Raw genomic sequence first — 19,580 nt, forward strand, 5'->3', positions numbered from 1 at the left:
CCTTCTCTTCTCCAGACTAAACAGCCCCAGGGCTCTCAGTCTTTCCTTATAACAGAGATGCTCCAGTCCCTTCATCATCCTCATAGTCCTCTATTGAACTCTCTCACACACTTCCCTATCTCTCTGACACTGGGAAGCCCAAACTGGACACAGTTATTCCAGGAAGAAGATGCTTAGCTATGAAAAGATCATTAAAGAATCTGTGGACTTTTGAAGAGTTTGGAATCTGACAAATGCTAGAAGCAGGAGGGTGTTTTCAGAGGGGCAAAAGTTGATAATCCTGATTTTCTGCATGTCCACAGCTGTGTTCTCTGGATTGAATCCACACCAGGGCCATGAAGATGATCCAAAGAGTGCAGCACCTCTGCTATGAGGACAGGCTGAGGGAGCTGGGGTTGTTCAGCCGGGAGAAGAGAAGGCTCTGGGGGAACCTTAGAACTGCCCTCCAATTCTTGAAGGGAACCTACAGAAAGGCTGCAGAGGGACTTTTCATGAAGGTTTCTAGAGACAAGACAAGGGGGGACGGTTTGAAGCTGAGGTTTAGACTGGATTTTAGGAAGAAGTTCTTCAGTATGAGGGTAGCGAGACTCTGGAACAGGCTGCCCAGAGAGGTTGTGGATGCCTCCTCCCTGGAGGCATTCAAGGCAGACTGATGGAGCTGTCCCCAAGTGATCACTGGAGACACTGATGGAGGAGAGCTGCTTTCCCTGGGCTGTCTGCCCCCAACCTCTGCCTTGCAAGGTCAGTGGGCACCCCCTTGCCTGTGCCTCTAGTGTCTATGGCCCATTCCCTGTTAATGTGCCTAATCATGGAGTTAGTGGTCCAGCCTTCTGTGCAAGTGAATTCAGTAAGTTCATTAAATATGTTTTAAACAAACTTCACAGAAGAAAGATTTTCTCACTTAGGTTTTTAGAAGTCCCATTGTTTTGCAGTTCCATGCTAGATATTTATATTGATATTGACTGACTCACCAAATACAATAATCTGTATGAAATTCAATTGTCTAGCAGTAATGAAGATGCAAGAGGTTTGGTTTTTTTCTGCACCACTTTAACTCAAGTTCATATCTGCATAAGCAATTTTGCATAGAAGATAGACACAGATAAATGGGAAATAATAAAAAAAAGAAAAACAGAGGATTTAGAAAGTCTCACTAGGGAAGAAAAGATAAACAGTAAATTAGTAACACCATAAATGAGTTTCCAAATTTGCATCTGCACTGCTGCAGACACAAACATTTGTAATGTGTGCTTGGGTTGGGTATTTTGTAGCTGGTTTGGAAGCAGTAAAATTCAGGAATTTGCATTACAGCACCTGTTGAGATCTTGTCACGAGCCTTAAAATAATGCAGCCATAAAATCTTGTTGCTGGCTGCAGAAAGCACAAAGGAAAGAGGTTCCAGACATGCAGCTCCAGTGATAGCTACAGAAAACCTTTACAAGTCTGCTATTGCCCTGCTGATTTTGAACACAAATGTCAGGGATCTGGCAGTCAGTTAAAGCAATAAACACACAGCTACTGCATATGCCGAGCCTGCCTTATACCATGCATGTGCAGCAGGTCCAGATATGCAGTAGGTCCAGCATGGTAAACAACAGGTTTGGGGCTTTTTAATTGTAGATTCTTTTTTTACCAAGAGCTTGTGAATAGAGAAGGATGAGAAAGCTGGAGGTGACAGCAAGCAAAGAAAGACTTTAGGGCAGAAAAGGATATTTTTAAGTAGACTCTGAAATGAATTGGGAGGCAGATTGAGAAGATTTGTATAGGAGATAATTTTCTCAGCTAGGGAGAGGAGGAGCCACAAAGATGATCCAAGGGCTGGAGCAGCTCTGCTGTGAGTATACCTTGGGGGACCTCCACTTTTTCAGCCTGGAGAATTGAATGCTCCAGGGGGACCTTAGAGCTGCCTTCCAACACCTAAAGGGATCTTACTGGAAGGCTGCAGAGGGACTTTTCATAAGGGTGTCTAGAGACAGGACAAGGGGGAATGGTTTGAATCTGAGGGAGAGTAGGGTTAGACTGGATCTTAGGAAGAAGTTTTTCAGTGTGAGGATGGTGAGACTCTGGAATGGGTTGCCCAGGAAGGTTGTGAATTCCTCCTCCCTGTGGGTGTTCAGGGCCAGACTGGATGAGGCCTTGAGCAACCTGGTCTTGTTGAGAGGCATTCCTGCCCATGTCAGGGAAGTTGGAGTAGATGATCTCTAAGGTCCCTTCCAACCTGAGCCATTCTATGATTCATCTAAATTCTCTTGTCCATTGTTGCCTACTTCCATTTCCAATGTTCTCCTTGTCTTTGCTTTCTCTCCTTCCTTTCTGCGTTCATCTTTCAGCTGCCAAGTCATAAATTTAATTTTGACTATAGAAGTAAGTGAGGTTTGGGCACTGCACTCCCTGTTTGGTGTTCCCTTCAGAGAGGCATCTGGAATTAATTTTTTTTGCATCTGACATGCCCTGATGTTTCTTCATAAGGTTGTTGCTCTTTGACAGACAGCAGGAAATTAATGGAGAATTAGAAGCTGCAAGAGTTAAGCTCAGAAGTACAGTAAGGATATTATAAAAATTGGCATCAAGACCTATCAGATAGAGTCTTTGATATGTTGATCTTCAGAGAACTTAAGGAATGTCAAAGGAGAGAGCTCAAAAGCAGTAAGAAAGGGGGGGGAAAGTGTTGTAAATAGACAGCTTTGAAAGAAGAACACAGAACTAATCAGAGTTCATCCTGCAATGAATGAATCACAGAAACGATAAACAAAAGGAGATTGAAAACTCTTAAAAAAAACCTCAGAAAATAATTTTTTTCAGGTTCACCTTTCTCTATGACATTTGGAGGGAAATTTAAAAGGTATAAAGCATTTAATATTTAAAAGATGGCTTTTAATCAAAAGTCTTCACAGAACCACAATGCTCTCTTCATTTGTGCACCTGCAATAACACCCCAAACCTCATGAGCATAGACACGCAGCCATGCCCACTACTTGTCCATTTAGATAGCTCCAAGTGATACAGAAAAGTTCTTGGAATTAAAGAAACCAAGATTTTGAGGAGACAGGAGTAGGCAGCTCTTTAAAGATCATCTTGCACAGAGTGTAGTAAGAAAGCAACAAGGGACAATGTAAATGAGATTCGGTGACTAATTTCCCCAGTGGTGTAACTCCTACACAGTTTGACTGCAGATCAGTAAGAATACACATGGTAGAAGGGACCATGAAAGGAAGGGAAAAATGTCACACCGGCTTCAGAAGCAGTTATGGGAACCTGCAAGCTATTGGGAAGAAGCAGGTAAGAGAGAAAGCAGAGGCACTAGTGGGAGTCCAAAACAAGAGACATGGCCACAGAGGGAATTGGCACTCCGGGCAATGAGAGGCTAATCTTCTCCTGTTCAGGTTGTCTCACAATGCCAGCAATAACTACTCACAGATTGCAGTAGGCTTCAAGGAACCCTCAAAGGGCATTTTGTCCAACCCCCTGCAGTCCACGGGGACACCTCCAGTTAGATCAGGCTGCCCAGGGCCACAGCAAGTCTGGTCTTGAATGTCACCAAGGACAGGGCCTCAACCACATCCTCAGGCAACCTGTTCCGGTGTTTCACCACTCCCACTCTGCAGAACCTCCTCCTGATGTCCAACCTAAAACCACCCTGCATCAGTTTCAAACCATTGCCTCTCATCCTATCACTGCAAGCCCTTCTAAAGAGTCGTTCCTCAGCCTTTCTGTAGGTCCCCTTCTGATATTGAAATGTAGTTGAACCCATCCACTATTTTTGGGTCACTTTTACTATCCACTAAATGGTGGAGGTGGATTTAATTATTTTTCATCAAGTACAGACTTTGCCCTTAACAAATCACTCCTTTATTTGAGAGGATGAAAATGTGATTCCTGGTGAGCATCTTGAATATCAACATTAGGATAAAATACATTGCACCAACTGATTGTTGTAGTGTGGTGGGCTGAAATTCCCCTCCCACATTAACAACCTCAGACCAGCTCAGTTCAGAAGTGAATGAAGCTGTATTTTACAAGCAAAACTACAATCTATAATGAAATGCAATGACTATAAATATCCACTATTCACAACATTTACAAATATGTACAATTATCAGAAAAACACAATAAAGCCCCCTGGTTCCAGAGGGGCCCTGCTTCTTTCCCCCCCCCTCCCCCTCCCTTCTTCCCAGAGCTAGCAGGCAAAGGGGAAGAAAGCCAAGGAGCAGAGAGATTGTTAGAAACTTAGCTTTCAAGATCAGTATGCGAGTGTGTGTGTTATCTCCCAAAGCCAGAAGAAAAAGGGAGAACTGCCCAGCAGAGAAACACCAGCTGAGAGACTGCCTACACTTTGTTTTGAGTGTTGACTCTTAAACATTTCTCTCTCTCCAATGGAAGTGTTTAGAATAATCATTATTTCGCTTTCTTACACCCAATTGTGATTTATTTACATTCTTTCACTTTTTCTGCTCAAACTTTGTGAGAAGAAATTAAAGGTGTAGCCTTAAAACCACCACACTGATACAGCATGCGCCCAGGTCACTGTTTTGGGTACACGACCCTCCACCCCTGCTTTTCTGATCTAAAACAAGAGCAGCAAAACTGAAGCTGCTTTTATGGATCAGGAATATGTTATTTTAAGTTGAAGTCAGTTAGGCCTTTTGTTAAGAATATTTGAATTAAATGCCCATCTTTACAAGGCAGGCATTAGTTGAGCAATAAAGAGTGCCCATGTCATAGAATCACAGAATTGTTTTGGTTGGAAAAGACCTTTAAGATCATTGGGTCCAAACATTCTCTAATGCAGCCAAGGCTGGTGCTAAACCATGTCCCTCAGCACCATATCTCTGAATCTTTTAAACACCTCCAGGGATGGGGATTCAACCATTTCCCTGGGGAGCCTGTTCCAGTCTTTGAGAACCCTTTCAGTCAAGAACTTTCTTCTAATATCCAGCCTAAATCTCCCCTAGGGCAACTTTAAGCCATTTCCTCTCATCCTATCACTTGTTATTAAAGAGGAGAGAGCAATGCCTACCTCACTCCAGCCTACTTTCAGGGAGCTGTAGAGAGCAATGAGGTCTCTCCTCAGCCTCCTCTTCTCCAGGCTAATCAACTCCAGTTCACTCAACTGCTCCTCACCAGCCCTGTTCGTCAGACCCTCCCCCAGCTTTGTTGCCCCTCTCTGGACCTGATCCAGCCCCTCAATGTCCTCCTTGTAGTGAGGGGCCCAAAACTGAACCCAGTAATCAAGGTGTGGCCTTACCTGTACGTTACCAGCAGCTCTATGGATCGTTTGTGTGGCTCCTAATCCAGACACTGAAGGCATTGCAGGAAAACATTTGCTTTAATTATGGAATATAGGTTGACCATATTTAAAAGACCAGAAGGACTTGGATTGACTGCTCCTGGAGATGTGAGTGATGTATCTCTTCCTCCTGAAGATATGCTTTTTACTTAGTCTGTTTTGGGAAATGGCTGTTTCAGCATCTCCCTCTCTTTGCTGGACAAATGAGACACAAATCTATTCTATTATTATCTCAGAAGGGGGTCTCATAAAGTTCCCACTACTCCTGTCTGAGGAGACATGAGCAGCCCTGCATGCATCTGATTAGAGCTCTTCATATTTCCTGGGATGCATCAAGAAGTGTGGCCAGCAGGTCTAGGGAGGTTCTCCTCCCACTCTACTCTGCCCTGCTGAGACCACTCCTGCAATACTGTGCCCAGTTTGGGGCTCCCCAGTTCAAGAGAAACAGGGACCTGCTGGAGAGAGTCTAACAGAGAGCTATGAGGATGATGAAGCAATTCAACATCTCTCCTATGAAGAAAGGCTGAGAGCCCTGGGGCTGTTTAGTCTGAAGAAGAGAAGGCTGAGAGGGGATCTTATGAATGTCTCTAAATATCTGAGGGGTGGGTGTCAGGATGAAGGTGCCAGGCTCTTTTGGGTGGTTCCCAGTGACAGGACAAGGACCAAGAGGCACAAGCTGGAACACAGGAAGTTCCACCTCAACATGAGGAGAAACTTCTTCGCTGTGAGGGTGAGAGAGCCCTGGAGCAGGCTGCCCAGATGTTGTGGAGTCTCCTTCTGTGGAGAGCTTCCAAACCCACCTGGATGTGTTCCTGTGTGGCCTGCCCTAAGGTGATCCTGCTTTGGCAGGGGAGTTGGACTGGATGATCTCTACCTCCAACTTCTAACATTTTATGATTCTATGTGAGCAGCCCCGAGTGCACCCCTATTTGCTGTGCATGGAGCATACTGTGCACAGCCAAGAGGAATTTTCACTCAGTGTTGCTTCTTTTGTAATTGCTGTCAAAAGGCACTGACAGATCCATGTGAGTTCAGCCTCTTGTGGAAAACTCCTCTCACTGCAGCAATCACAGCACATTTATAATTAGCTTAATAGAGTCCCTTTGGTTTATTGCTCCACAGATAGAAGTACTGCCTTGCAAAGTGACAGGCAGTTCTGAGTTGCAATTAAGAATTTAGCACAACCTTGCTGCAGCAGATGGAGGACATCAATGCTAGATCGCTGTGAAAGAACAGCACAGTGATGGAAACCAGGCTGGAAAAACAATGAAACACAAACAAAGGGCAGCGACATAGATCCTTTTGCAAATCATCTGCGTACACTCTACTGCACTTCTCACACTTTTGTTGGGTGCTGATAAGAGTCTACTTTCTCATGCAACACATGATAGAAAAAGGACTCTTCCATGGCTGTTTTCTTTTGTGCAACCTGCAGCTTGCGTACAAAAAACCTGCATGAGCATGGACAGACAATATCCATCACTTCACAGCATAACACAGTTGTCAGGGCTGGAAGGGACCTGGATCATCCACTTCCACCCCCCCTACCATGGCCAGGGACTCATCCCAGAGCCACATCCAACCTGGCCTTAAAAACCTCCAGGGATGAGGCTTCTACCACCTCCCTGGGAAACCTGTTCCAGTGTCTCACCACACTCATAGTGAAGAACTCCTTCCTAACATCTAATCTAAATCTGCCCTCCTCTAGCTTGCATCCATTCCCCCCCAGTCCTATCACTACCTGACATCCTAAAAAGTCCCTTCCCAACTTTCTTGTAGACCCCTTCAGATACTGGAAGGCCAAAATAAGGTTTCCTGGGAGCCTTCTCTTCTCCAGACTGAACAACCCCAACTCTCTCAGCCTGTCTTCCAGCCCTCTCATCATCCTCATGGCCCTTCTCCGGACATGTTCCAGCACCTATCCACTTCTCATCAGTTTATTTTTTCCAGTTGTGAAGGCAAGCACAATTTTTCAGAAATTAGACATGATGTAATCTGCACCTTTACTACACATTTAAGAAACTCTTGCTTTGTGAAACTGCTCTGCATTATAAACACAGTGATTATGGAGCCTAGGCTACTTTAAAAAAAACCCAAACCCCTCATGATTCACCTCCTGCTTCACCCCCTCATCCATTTCCTTTACAAGAGTCAGCAAGAGCTATTTCCAGAGTGCTACCAGACACATCAAAGAAACATTAGCAAATACTCAGCTCTTACTATAAACAGAAATCATTTTCCAGTTTCCAAGTCAGGGCCATGTGAGTACTAAAGGACAAAGAAACACACTCTTTCCTTTTTAATTTCATCTTTGGATTCAGACAAAGAAGCAATCCAATCTTTACTGAAGTCAGTGTAACAAAAGATGCATTGAAGAATGATGGCTGAACTTAGGATACCAAAAGCCATATTCCTACAGGTATGTTCAGAGCTCACGTGAAACTGCAGGTGGGAACACCAAGGTAACAGTTCCCATCTAGGCAGAGAATAGCAACTGCTATTCAGATGCTTGCTACACTAAATGCTGCTAGATGGGTGGCCCATTTGGTTTTCATAGAATGGGTTGGAAAGGTCATCTAGTCCAAATCCCCTGCAGTGAGCAGGGGCATCTTCAACTAGATCAAGTTCCTCACAGCCCTGTGCAACCTGACCTGGAATATTTCCAGGGATGAGGCATCTATCACCTCTCTGAGCAGCCTGTGCTAGTGTTTCACCACCCTCACTGTGGAAAATGTCTTCCTTCTACATAGTGCCAGTCTATTCTCTTTTAGTTTAAAGCTGTCAGCCCTTGTCCTGTTGCAACAGGCCCTGTGTCCCCATCTTTCTTACGGGGCCCATTTAGGTACTGAAAGGCTCCTATTAGGTCTCCCTCTAGCCTTCTCTTCTCCAGGCTGAAAAACCTCAGCTCTCTCAGCCTTTCTTCATAGAGAAGTGTTCCACTCCTCCAGTTATTTTGGTGGCCTCCTCTGGACCTCTTCCAACAGGTCCATGTATTCCCTGTGCTAGACCCTGTCCAGAGCCGGACCCAGCACTGCAGGTTCAGTCTCATCAGAGCATCCCTGAACTACACTTTTGAAGTGGGCATGATACAATTGGCCTTCTGGGCTGCAAGCGTCCATTGTTGGCTCATGTCCACCTTTCCACCCACAACCTCCTTAGGGCTGCTTCTCTGGGCCCGCCCCTCAGGCTCATGCAGGTCCCTCTGGACAGCATCCCTTCACTCCAGCGTATTGACCGCACCACTCTGATCGGTGTACTCCGCAGACTTGCTGATCAGCCCTCGGGCCCCACGCTGCAGCACCCGGCTACGGTTTTCTGCGCATTGGGGCTGGTAATCCGCAGAACTTCCAACCGCGCTATGACCGATGGCTGCCACCCCGGGCCGCGATTCGCGCCTAGCCGAGCTCCCTCGCCGGCACAGCGGACTCCATCACCCCTCCCAGCCGCTCCGCGCTGCCCTGCCCCGGCGGCTGCCGTAGCGGGGCGGGCGAGTCCGTCGCGAAGCTCCATGGGGGCTGTAGTTTGCCTCTCGGTTCCATGAGCACCGCCGGGGCGCCGGGATCGCAACCAAAGGCCGCCGCAGGCCGAGGCGAGCGGACTACGCTGTCCAGGGTGCACCGCGAGCGCCGTTGGCCGGGCGGGGCGGGTTGGCGGCGGAACCGGCGCGGCGGTTGAATGCCGGCGGGGAAAGAGGCGCGATGGAGTTGTCAGCGCTCGTCAGGAAGCTGGGTAAGGGCTCTCCTCTCCTTCCCGGGGCGCCACGGCCGTCCCGACCCCTCCACGGGGCAGTGTGCGGGGTGGGGGCGTCGAGGGGTCTGTCCCCTACCTGCGGGGCCTTTACTTGCCAAACGGGCCCGGCAGCTGTGTGTGCGAGCTCGGCTGCTACGCAGGGAGGGAGGGAGGGAGCTGAGGGCTCCTTCCTGGGGACTCGCCGAGCGCGGCTGCCCCTACCCGGGCCCCGCTTCTATACGGGGCTCACACGCACCCCGGGCTCTCGCCAGGTTTCTGCCTTCTGCCTTTCCTGCTGCAGACGTTGAGGGGACAGTGGCACACGGCGATGCTTTCCTGGGAAGTGCCCAATGTTTTCCCCTTCAGTCATGGTGATTTTTCACAGAACGGCTCAGGTTGGAAGTGACCTCAGAGATCATCAACTCCAACCTTCCCGCCATAGGCAGGGATGCCTCCCAACTAGAATTGGTTGCTCAAGGCCTCATCTAACCCGGCCTTGAACACCCTCAGGGGGGAGGCATCCACAGCCTCTCTGGGCAACCTGTTCCAGAGTCTCACCACCTCGTACTGAAGAACTTCTTCCTAAGATCCAGTCTAACCCTGCTCTACTTCAGCTTCAAACCATTCTCCCTTGTCCTATTGCTAGACACCCTTATGTAAAGTCGCTCTCCAGCCTTTCTGCAGGTTCCTTTCAGGTATTGGAAGGCAGCTCTAATGTCTACCTGGAGTCTTCTCTTCTCTAGGCTGAACAACCCCAGGTCCCTCAACCACATACATATAGATATACACATATAGATATATTTCCATATGTATTCTGATAGAGGTTTTCAGAATTAAGTTGTGCAGTTGAAGAAAAAGGCCACTCATTTGGCACCAGATTAGGTCAATGTGATATTTCACAGTGTATTTTGTAATATCTCACCACTTTACACTGTGCAAACATATTTAATTATGGGAAGAGCAATCAGATTTTGCTTCCTGGTGAGCAAAATACCGACAGCATAAAAGCCAGCTCTTTTCCCAGATTTTTGACAATGTTCTCTTTGTCCAAATAAGAAATAAATAAGAAAATGCTATGGTTTGATTTTTGGTTTTCTTTTGGCAGGTCATGAACTGGCAGAGATAAGAGAACGGTCTCTGAAGACTATTCTGTTTAAATTAGAACATGACTTGATTTCGTATGCTGATCTGGTCCATGAAAAAATGCTTTTCTGCAATCTTCTGGAGTGGTTCAATTTTCCAGTTGTACCAATAAAAGAGGAAGTGCTAAATTTTGTGAACAGTTTGATCAAGGTACGGCATCCTAACATTTATATTTGTTTGTGTTCAGAATGCTAAAGCTACATAGAACTGGATATTACTTGGTTCTGTAGCTGCACATAATGAGATTTTAGTGTTTTACAAAGACAGGAGTAATAAAACCACAGCATGTAGAGAGAAATTAACATAATTTGGATGGCTTGAACTGGATCAGAGGGATAACTGAACAAAAGAGAATTTTTTTCCTGTAGTTTCTGCTTCATTTTCTTCTGCTTCAGTTTCTTGTTAGTGTTTTATTTCTTCTTTGAGGCATGATTTGCAATTAAGCGTTTGTACTGTTCCTGGAAAGTGAGATTTGAACAATGGTGCAACTCAGTTTAAAAAATGTTGAGAAAACACTGAAGAAGTTCAGATATCTCAGATTCTTTGGTTTTTAATCACTAAACAGCAGTCTTACAGAGAAAAATAAATAAATCCCATCCTTGATGCTGATGGATGGCCTAAGGAAATAAAGGCAAAATATAACAAAGTTCTGATCAAAATCTTTTTCCTTTCCTTCCCTTGTGCCCCTTCCCCACAAGAGACCTTGAGATTCTTCAGGCTAACTTTGTCAGTTCTTCACCCCTGCTGTAGCATCCACCTGCTGCTCAGAGAATGATTGGAATTGGTGCAGTGGAATTTTTCTCTCAGCTTCGCCCCAATGTGGATCCAAACTTGCAGGCCATCATCGATGGGATTGTGGATGGACTCTTCTACCTTCCTTCTGGACTTCCTTCTGATTCTCTGTCAGTAGTTTATCAAACTCAGCCTTCAGTAGATCAACCAGGTAAATTACATAGTTTGAAGTGTGATTCCTTTAAAATGATTTCTTTAAAGTGATGGTCAAGTAAATGAAAAGCTTCTAGGCTATGAAAAGGGAATGTTCTCAGGCACAGAAGGTGAATTCTTCCTGAGAAATCAGTGAAGCTTATGCTAAGCTTCTTCTGCCTGGGAAAGTGTGATCTTGTTTAAATCAGTGCCATTTCTGCAAGGCAATTCTCTGTGCAGGAAACCATCCTGTTTGTAACCAGCCCTTCTGTGTCCATCTCCTCAGTGTATTTAGGAGTGTTTGCTATAATATAAGAAGGCCATGATTCATACATGCATAGAATGGTTGGGGTTGGAAGGGACCTTAAAGAGCATCTAGTTGCTGACCTGAGAAAACAGCAGTTTTGGTAGAGAAAGGTTGTAAACAGTTAATTAAAGAAGTTAATTTGGTTGCTAGATAGGTAGGTTAGAGGAAAATGTTTTGCTGCCAGTTCTCCATCAGGCAACACATTTCTGGGAGTAGGTTTTGCTGTTGCTAGTAGTGTAAGGCTGTGAGGTAGTGCAAGAAAATGGAAAAAACCCTTTAGAGTTGCAGAATAGAATTACAAAAACTAAACATCCACACGCTTTTTTTTTTTTTTTTACTCCACTTTCCTGATCATCTAAGACTACTTTAAATTGGTTTGAACTCAAGGGCAAAAGGGAAGCAGCTCAAGAAAGGCATGAGAATATAATTTTGCTTTCAGATGTTTGTTTTGGTTTTGTTTTGTTTCAGTGGACATTTTTTCAGCTTCCTCTTTATGTGTTTCAGTTCTGCCTCAAGAGGAGTTACTCACTGGCTATTTTTATCAAGGTAGAAGTCATCTGCCACAGTTAGAAGCACCTCCCAAAAGGACAGTTGGTATGTGCAGTTATAAAATAAGAATATTTTAATCCCAGAAAGTGCTTATTGAGTGTTCTTTGTCCTATTGTTGTTCTCTGAAAGCTAGTGTCACAGAAACTGCTTATAAACATGGTGTTCAGCTGAATGGATCTTTCTCTTTCCTAGTAAAGTTAGTGTAACTCTTTGGAATATGTGAAGCATATTAAAATGTGCTGTCATTTTTAATATCATTCCATAGAATCATAGAATGGCTCAGGTTGGAAGGGACCTTAGAGATCATCTACTGCAACCTCCTGGCCATGGGCAGGTATGCCTCTCAACTAGACTTGGTTGGTCAAGGTCTCATCCAACCTGGGCTTGAACACCTCCAGGGAGGAAGCATCCACAACCTCTCTGGGCAACCTGTTCCAGGGCTCCATCACCCTCACAGCAAAGAAGTTTCTCCTTACGTTGAAGTGAAACCTCCTGTGTTTCAGTTTATCCCTATTCTTCCTTGTCCTATCACTGGGCACCACCATCTCAAACAGCCTGGCACCTCATCCTGACACTCACCCCTCATATTTAAAGACATTGATCAGATCCCCTCTCAGCCTTCTCTTCACTAGACTAGACACCTCCAGCTCTCTCAGTCTTTTTTCACAGCAGAGATATTCCATTCCCTTCATCATCCTCATAGCTCTTTGTTGGACTCTATCCAGCAGATCTCTGTCTCTTGAATTAGAGAACCCAAAACTGGGCACTGTATTGCAGGAGTGGTCTTATCAGGGCTGAGTAGAGAGGGAGAAGAATCTCCCTAGACCTGCTGGACAGACTTTTCTTGATGCAGCCTAGGATCTCATTTGCCCTCCTGGCTACAAGGGCACATTGCTGTCCCATGCATGACTTACTGTCCACTAGGACTCCAAGGTCTTTCTCCATGGAGCTGCTTTCCAGCAAGATGACTGGTACCTGGTGTGGAGTGTGGAGTACTCTTGTTTTCTGTTAGCTATGTATTTAATTTTGATTTGAGGTGGCCTTAGCATTTCTTTTGTATTGCTGAAAGCTCATTAGAAGAACTTGAGTTTGTGCAGGTCTGTATTTAATAAAAGGTATTTCTGTTTCAGATAGTGCCAAATTCAGAAGGTGTTAGCTTTGCTAGAGAAATGCACAGTAAACTGCTTCTACAAAATATATTCAAATAGCAACTTTTTTATTTCTTTTTTTTTGCAGTGAAGTGCTTGAAGTTTTCTGTATTTCCTTGGCTAACTCTGACTTCAACAGACAGACATGTTCTTGCCTCAAATGAAAGGTACAGGAATAGAAACATTACAGTGAGCTCATAGCTTTTATTTATTTTACCTAAGAGTGGTTCTAAATTTCTGCCCTTCTCTCCCATTAGACTGCTCCTGTGAATAGCCTAATGAGGTATTTTTGGATAGATTTCTGTTACTGTCGCTCTCCATCCTTTGTGTTTAATTCGGAGTCCATTTTCTTTTTTGTTCATGACATCATGGTCTATCTTCTAAATTTCTCAACTGGATCAAAAATTTCCTTCAGTTAATTTTAGAACAAGCTGGAATAAAATGCTTTGTTTATTCCCAAGGCCACTTGGCAGAGAAATCCATACTTTTAGCGATAGCTTCACTAGATTTAAGCCAACAAGTTTAGGTTGATAGATTCATAGAATGGTTTAGGCTGGAAGGGACCTTAAAGATCACCTAATTACAAACCCCCCTGCCTTGGGCAGGAACACCTTCCACTAGCCCATGTTACTCACAGCCTCATTCAACCTGGCCTTGAACACCTCCAGGGATGGTCCATGACCTCCCTGGGCAACCTGATCCAGTGTCTCATCACCCTCACCGTGAAGAATTTTTTCTAATCTCCAGTCTAAATCTTCCCTCCTCAAGCTTTCATTTACAAAAGCAGCTCAAGGAAAAGTTCTGTGTTGGGACTCATCATGATTTGATACAGAGCTGTAATAGATTTCTAGCATAGCCAGCAATGCAGCACCATGGATTAGGCTATTTAAAAAGTCTACTGCAACTATAAGTTTAATTATAACAGCTTGGTTTGTTTGTTTTATTGTTTTGGTCTTTTTTCCTTTTTAAAGATCTCTGAAACTGGAAAATATATTTAATATTTAATTTCCTTTATGTCTGAATAGAGAAAAAGAGGCCAGATCCTTAAAACTAGAAATGTTTGATTTTAAAACAGGTTTTAATTTTTTTAATTAATTTTACATTTATATATTTTTGTAACAAATAGAAATGTGTAGAGTTCCAGAAATATTTTCAAGCTGTTAGTGCTTGACAGTTTAGTGAATAAACATAGAAAAAAAAGAGAAGTGAAATGGAACACCCAAACCATTCTTCTTATTTATTCATACACATGTTAGAGAATATCTAATAAATTTCTTCCTTTATGGAACTTCTCACATATGTAATTCAAGTGTTTTTTAAGCTATACATGAATCTTAGCAGTAAAAGAAACTTCCTTTTCACTAAGAGTTAGATTACTTCCTGGATACCACTGAGAAAATTGCCAGCTTCACAGGGAATTTCCAGTCTTTCTTATATTAATTTCAATTTCAGAATTAATAAAGTGAATTTTTGTTTCCTGGGAACTGAATTTTACATGTGGTTTGCTAACAGCTGGAATTGAGGTTGTTCTTTATTGTATGCAGAATTAACATAACTAAGGAATAATTCAAGTTGAAAAATGGTATCACAACATTTTTTTTCCTTGAGGTTCTTCAGTGTTGTGATTACTTGTCAAGACTTGTTGGATTTTTTGGGGGTTTTATTACATATTTAAATCTGAACTGCCTCTTTTTTTTTTAGCTCTTTGAGAAGTAGTAACCAAAGCTTAATTTGGAGTACATGTGAGCTTCTTCAGGATGTGATTATGCAAGATTTTCCTGCTGAGATCTTCCTTCAAAGACCAAAGATTGTACAGGCAAGACTAATATGCATAAAGTTGAAGGTTTTGGTTGTGCTATGGTGTAAGTTGTGCTAAGTAAGAATTGATGTAAATGGTAAAATGTATTTCTAAAATAAAGAGCTAAAGAAAAGTGCTTTTATGTGAGCTCTATGTCTACAGAAAAGTGGGCATTAGCTATTAGCTACATGTGTTTAAAAAGTGGCTTGGTCATGGTGACTTGGTCCTCAAGAGTTGGTCATGATCATAGAATAGAATCATAGAACGGTCTGGGTTGTAAGTGACCTCTGAAGGTCATCTATTCTAACCCATTCTGCAGTCACCAGGGGCATCCTTAACTAGATCAGGCTGCCCAGAGCCCTGTTGAGCCTCACCTTGAATACCTCCAGGGATGAGGCCCCAACCACCTCCACCACCCTCATTGTAAAGAACTTGTTCCTAACATCCAATCTAAATGTGCTCTTCTCTAATTTGAAGGTGTTGCCCTTTGTCCTGTCACCCTCTCTCCATCCTTTTCGTAGGTTCCCTTCCGGTACTGGAAGGTCACTATTAGGTCTGCGATGAGTTTGCCCTCATGACTTGGTTGTGATGAGTTGGCCCTCATGATCTGGTTCTGATGACTTCAGTAATGAAGTATGTTGTGAAGTTTCTTCTGGCTAAGATAAAACTGTGTTGCTGTCATAGGCACATTCCTTAATGGGTTCCCATAATTAAAGTAGTGACTTAATTGGCAATAGACTGTAGAACTCAGCTTTTCCTTTAGGATTGATAGTCTTGCATTCAGTAAGGGATCAGTAGCTAAGCCCATTTATTTTTTGCTCTGATTTTTCAACATTTGTGGGCTGCATCTAGTGCAAGTCTCTGGCTGGCATGGTGCCTGGTGAAAGTGCATTCATATTCAGCCAGTGGCATTGATGGTTTTGTCTTTTCAGAGCCTCTTGTCTCTGCTGACCCTGGCCTTTGGAGGAGATGGGAAGCATCGATTAGCCCTCCAGGCTGTGGCATGCCTGCAGCAGCTGTGCATTTTCTTGAGAAGGAGGCTCAACTTCCACAGAGATCCAAGTTTTTGTTCCACAGAGCAAGGTAAGTATTGGTCAATACTGAAGTACTGGTTTTTTTTGCTACAGGTAGGATTTGAAAAAAAGCCTCCCAACCCCCAACTTTATAACAAATGTCATCTTGTGGAACTGTTTGCTAAATGATGCTGTTCACAACTATTCATCTTAGTAAATATTTTTTGAGTGCTTTTGGTTCATTTTTACAGCTTCTTGTGATTCCCTGTTCATCAGTTTTTCCCAGTGTCATAGAATGGTTTGGGTTGGAAGGGACCTCCAAAAGTCATCCAGTCTAACCCCCTCTGCAGTTAGCAGGGACATCCTCCACTAGCTCAGGTTGCTCAGAGCCTTGTCCAGCCTGACCTTGAATATCTCCAGGGATGGGGCCTCAACTATCTCCCTGGGCAACTTGTTCCACTGTTCCAGCACCCTCATGGTGCAGAACTTGTTCCTCACATCCAGTCTAAATCTGCTCTTCTCTACATTGAAGCCATTGCCCCTCATGGTATCACTGCAGGGCTTTGGAAAGAGTCCCTCTGCAGCCTTCTTGTAGCCCCCTTCAGGTACTGGAAGGCTGCTGTTAGATCTGCCCAGAGCCTTCTCTTTTCCAGGGTGAACACCCCCAGCTCCCTCAGCCTGTCCTCATGGCAAAGGTGCTGCAGCCCTCTGATTATTTTTGTGGCCCTTCTCTGGACCTGCTCCATCAGGTCCATGTCCTTCCTGTGTTGGTGGCTCCAGAGCTGGGAACAGTGCTCCAGGTGAGGTCTCAGCACAGTGAAGTGGCAGAATCACCTCTCTCTATCTGCTGGCCACACTGATTTTGATGCAGCCTAGGCTGGGATTTGCCTTCTCAGCTGCAAGCACACACTGTTGGTTCATCCGTTGTTTGTCAGCAGAGAGTACTTTTTAACCAAAATGAAAGTGGGTAGAACTCCAGAAATGTTTTCAAGCTATTAGTACTTAACAGTTTAGCTACTCATTTCATGAGCTATGTTAATTTTCTTTATTTTATTCTGATGGCTGAAAATAATTTAATCATTGCTTTGGATCTTACAGTCATTAGGGCTATTTCACAACGTTCTTCTTGCTTACATTTTGTAGATTTAATAATGCAGATTAGTAGATATGGGCTTCCTGTTTCCTTTTGTCAGCTGAATTTTAATCAGCTTTGTTTCTCTTAATTGGCAGCCTGCTTCTCTTCATAAGTTTGCCGCTCAATTTGGTGTCTTAATAAATTCTGTTGGCTGTTTCTTTGCTAATTCACTTACAGCATCAACAAATCCAACAGCCTTAGCCAGACACCGAGTTTGTATTTTTAGAACTCAAGATTAAAGATTCAACTGTAATTTTTACTGCTTTTGCCTTGGAATTCAGTCCAAATTCTGCTACATGCCAACGGTAGGTTGTCCTAGCTCACCAATATTTACTTGGTGTTCATAGATTCGTAGAATGGTCTGGGTTGGAAGGGACCTTATAGATCATCCAGTTTCAACCCCCCTGCCATGGGCAGGGACACCTTCCACTAGAACAGGTTGTTCAAGGCCTCATCCAGCCTGGCCTTGAACATCTCTGGGGAGGAGGCATCCACAACCTCCCTGGACAGCCCATTCCTGTGTCTCACCATCCTCACTGTAAAGAATTTCTTCCTAATCTTAAGCCTAAATCTACCTTCTCAAGCTTCAATTCATTCCCTTTCATCCTACCACTACCAGCCCTTGTAAAAAGTTGAAAAGTCCCTCTTTCAGCCTTCTTGTATGTCCCTTTTCACATGCTAGAAGGCTGTTCTAAGATCTCCCTGGAGCCTTCTCTTCTCCAGGTTGAACAGCCCCTCAGCTCTCAGCCTGTCCCCAGAGAGGATGTTCTGCAGCCCTCTGATCATCTTCGTTGCCTCTGGAGCTGCTCCAGCAGTTCTGTGTCCTTATGCTGGGGACACTGTAAGTGGATGCAGTACTCCAGGTGGTTCTCCATATCCTACCTTAGTTACTCGTATCACTACTTCACTATATTCTATCTTTTGGAATCATGGATTCCACTAATGGACAATACATGAGTTTTATTACATAAATAGAATGGAAAATAGGATTTTTTTACATAAATATATGATTTTTGTTACATACAGCCATAGCTTCCCAGAATTCCTCTATATCTTACTGTCAAGAAGCAAGAGGTCCTCCTCCTTCTCAGAATCCATCACCTGGAAGCAGTAGCCCTCGGCCATCAGTGATTGGACGGACAGTTCAGCGGCCTAGAGGAGATGGTCAAGATTGGGATGCAGCATCTTCCAGGTGAATAAAAAAGGAAATAACTTCCTCTTCAATTAAAAATTTCTTAATATAGATTTTGTCGTCAGCTTCTTGGTGTGTGGGATGATCTGAGAGTTTTGCTATCTGTGAAAATTCGTAGATTCATGGAATGGTTTGGGATCATCTAGTTTCAACCCTCATGCCATGGGCAAGGACACCTTCCACAAGCCCAGGTTGCTCAAGGCCTCATCCAACCTGGCCTTGAACACCTCTAGGGAAAGGTCATCCACGACCTCCCTGGGCAACCTGTTCCAGTGTCTCACCACCCTCACTGTAAAGCATTTTTTCCTGATCTCCAGTCTAAATCTTCCCTCCTCAAGCTTCAATCCATTCCTTCTTATCCTGTCTCTGGACACCCTTATGAAAAGTCCCTCCCCAGCCTTCCTGCAGGTTCTCTTCAGGTATTGTAAGGCATCTCTGAGGTCCCCCCAGAGTCTTCTCCAGGCTGAACACCCCCAGCTCCCTCAGCCTGTCCTCATAACAGAGGTGCTTCTGCCCTTGGATTATATTTGTGGCCTCCCGTGGAATAGCACTTCAGTGCCCTTCTTATGATGAGGGCATCAGAACTGGGCATAGTACTCTGGCTGGGGACTCATGAGAGCAGGGTAGAGGGGCAGAATCAAATACCTCATCCTGGTGGTCACATATTTAAGGTAGAGATGAGACATCTAGAAACCAGGGAGTGGCCACTGACTAGAAGGCCATATTAGGAGTTGTACATTACTGTGTACTTCTGTCTCCTTGCATCCTGTGTGCTGCAGTTGAGCTGCTCACAGCTTGCGAATCCCTTTTCTTACAAACCCATAATTTACCCTGGAGACAGCATAAAGAGAAATGTGATGTTGAGTCAAAAACAGGCAAGAGGGAAGTGACCATAGTGCTACTCTGACATTGCTGATTTTGATATGCTGCAGCTGCTTTTAGTGAAACTTCTCTTTTTCAACATAATTGTGATATCAATGATTTGCTCATTGCTGTTCTGTCTGTAACTCTTCTTTTTCCTTATTCTTAAACCTTGAGCCTCTTCAATCTGTTTTTGTCTGTTTCAAATTCTGCCTGGAATCTTAAATCTTTCCTCTTCTGAATTGTTTTTGTGATTGACACTTCACCTTCCTTATCCTCTGGTAAGTGCAATCAGAACCACTACATATTGGTGGAATCTTTTCCTTGTAGTCTTCTATCGACCTCTTAAAATCCGTTGGCTTTGAAATTTGTGGTTGCTATTCTTTAGACCTCTTTGCTACACTTAGACAAAACACAGTCAAGCCACAATTCAGTTTCTTCAGCTTGTTTGATAAGAAAAGAAGCCATGAAACAAACCAAAGAAGCCCCCTTAA

The 19,580-nt window shown here is 44.0% G+C and overlaps 1 protein-coding gene across 3 annotated transcripts in view; it reads left to right on the forward strand.

Annotated features, from left to right (window-relative positions):
* The first annotated feature begins 8,985 nt into the window (after positions 1-8,985).
* Positions 8,986-19,580, forward strand: part of RTTN (rotatin) — a 74,061-nt gene continuing 63,466 nt past the window's right edge. For 2 of the 3 annotated variants that reach the window (XM_054381731.1, XM_054381730.1), the window contains exons 1-8: positions 8,986-9,016; positions 10,122-10,309; positions 10,910-11,102; positions 11,895-11,984; positions 13,176-13,254; positions 14,789-14,903; positions 15,818-15,968; positions 18,060-18,225. In XM_054381731.1, coding sequence (XP_054237706.1) covers positions 8,986-9,016; positions 10,122-10,309; positions 10,910-11,102; positions 11,895-11,984; positions 13,176-13,254; positions 14,789-14,903; positions 15,818-15,968; positions 18,060-18,225 — 1,013 coding nt within the window. Of the gene's footprint in view, positions 9,017-10,121; positions 10,310-10,909; positions 11,103-11,894; positions 11,994-13,175; positions 13,255-14,788; positions 14,904-15,817; positions 15,969-18,059; positions 18,226-19,580 lie in introns of all 3 variants that reach the window. The other variant, XM_054381729.1, reaches the window with a different exon arrangement.

The sequence above is a fragment of the Indicator indicator genome, chromosome 6 (assembly GCF_027791375.1).
Source record: "Indicator indicator isolate 239-I01 chromosome 6, UM_Iind_1.1, whole genome shotgun sequence".
Taxonomy (NCBI): Eukaryota; Metazoa; Chordata; class Aves; order Piciformes; family Indicatoridae; genus Indicator; species Indicator indicator.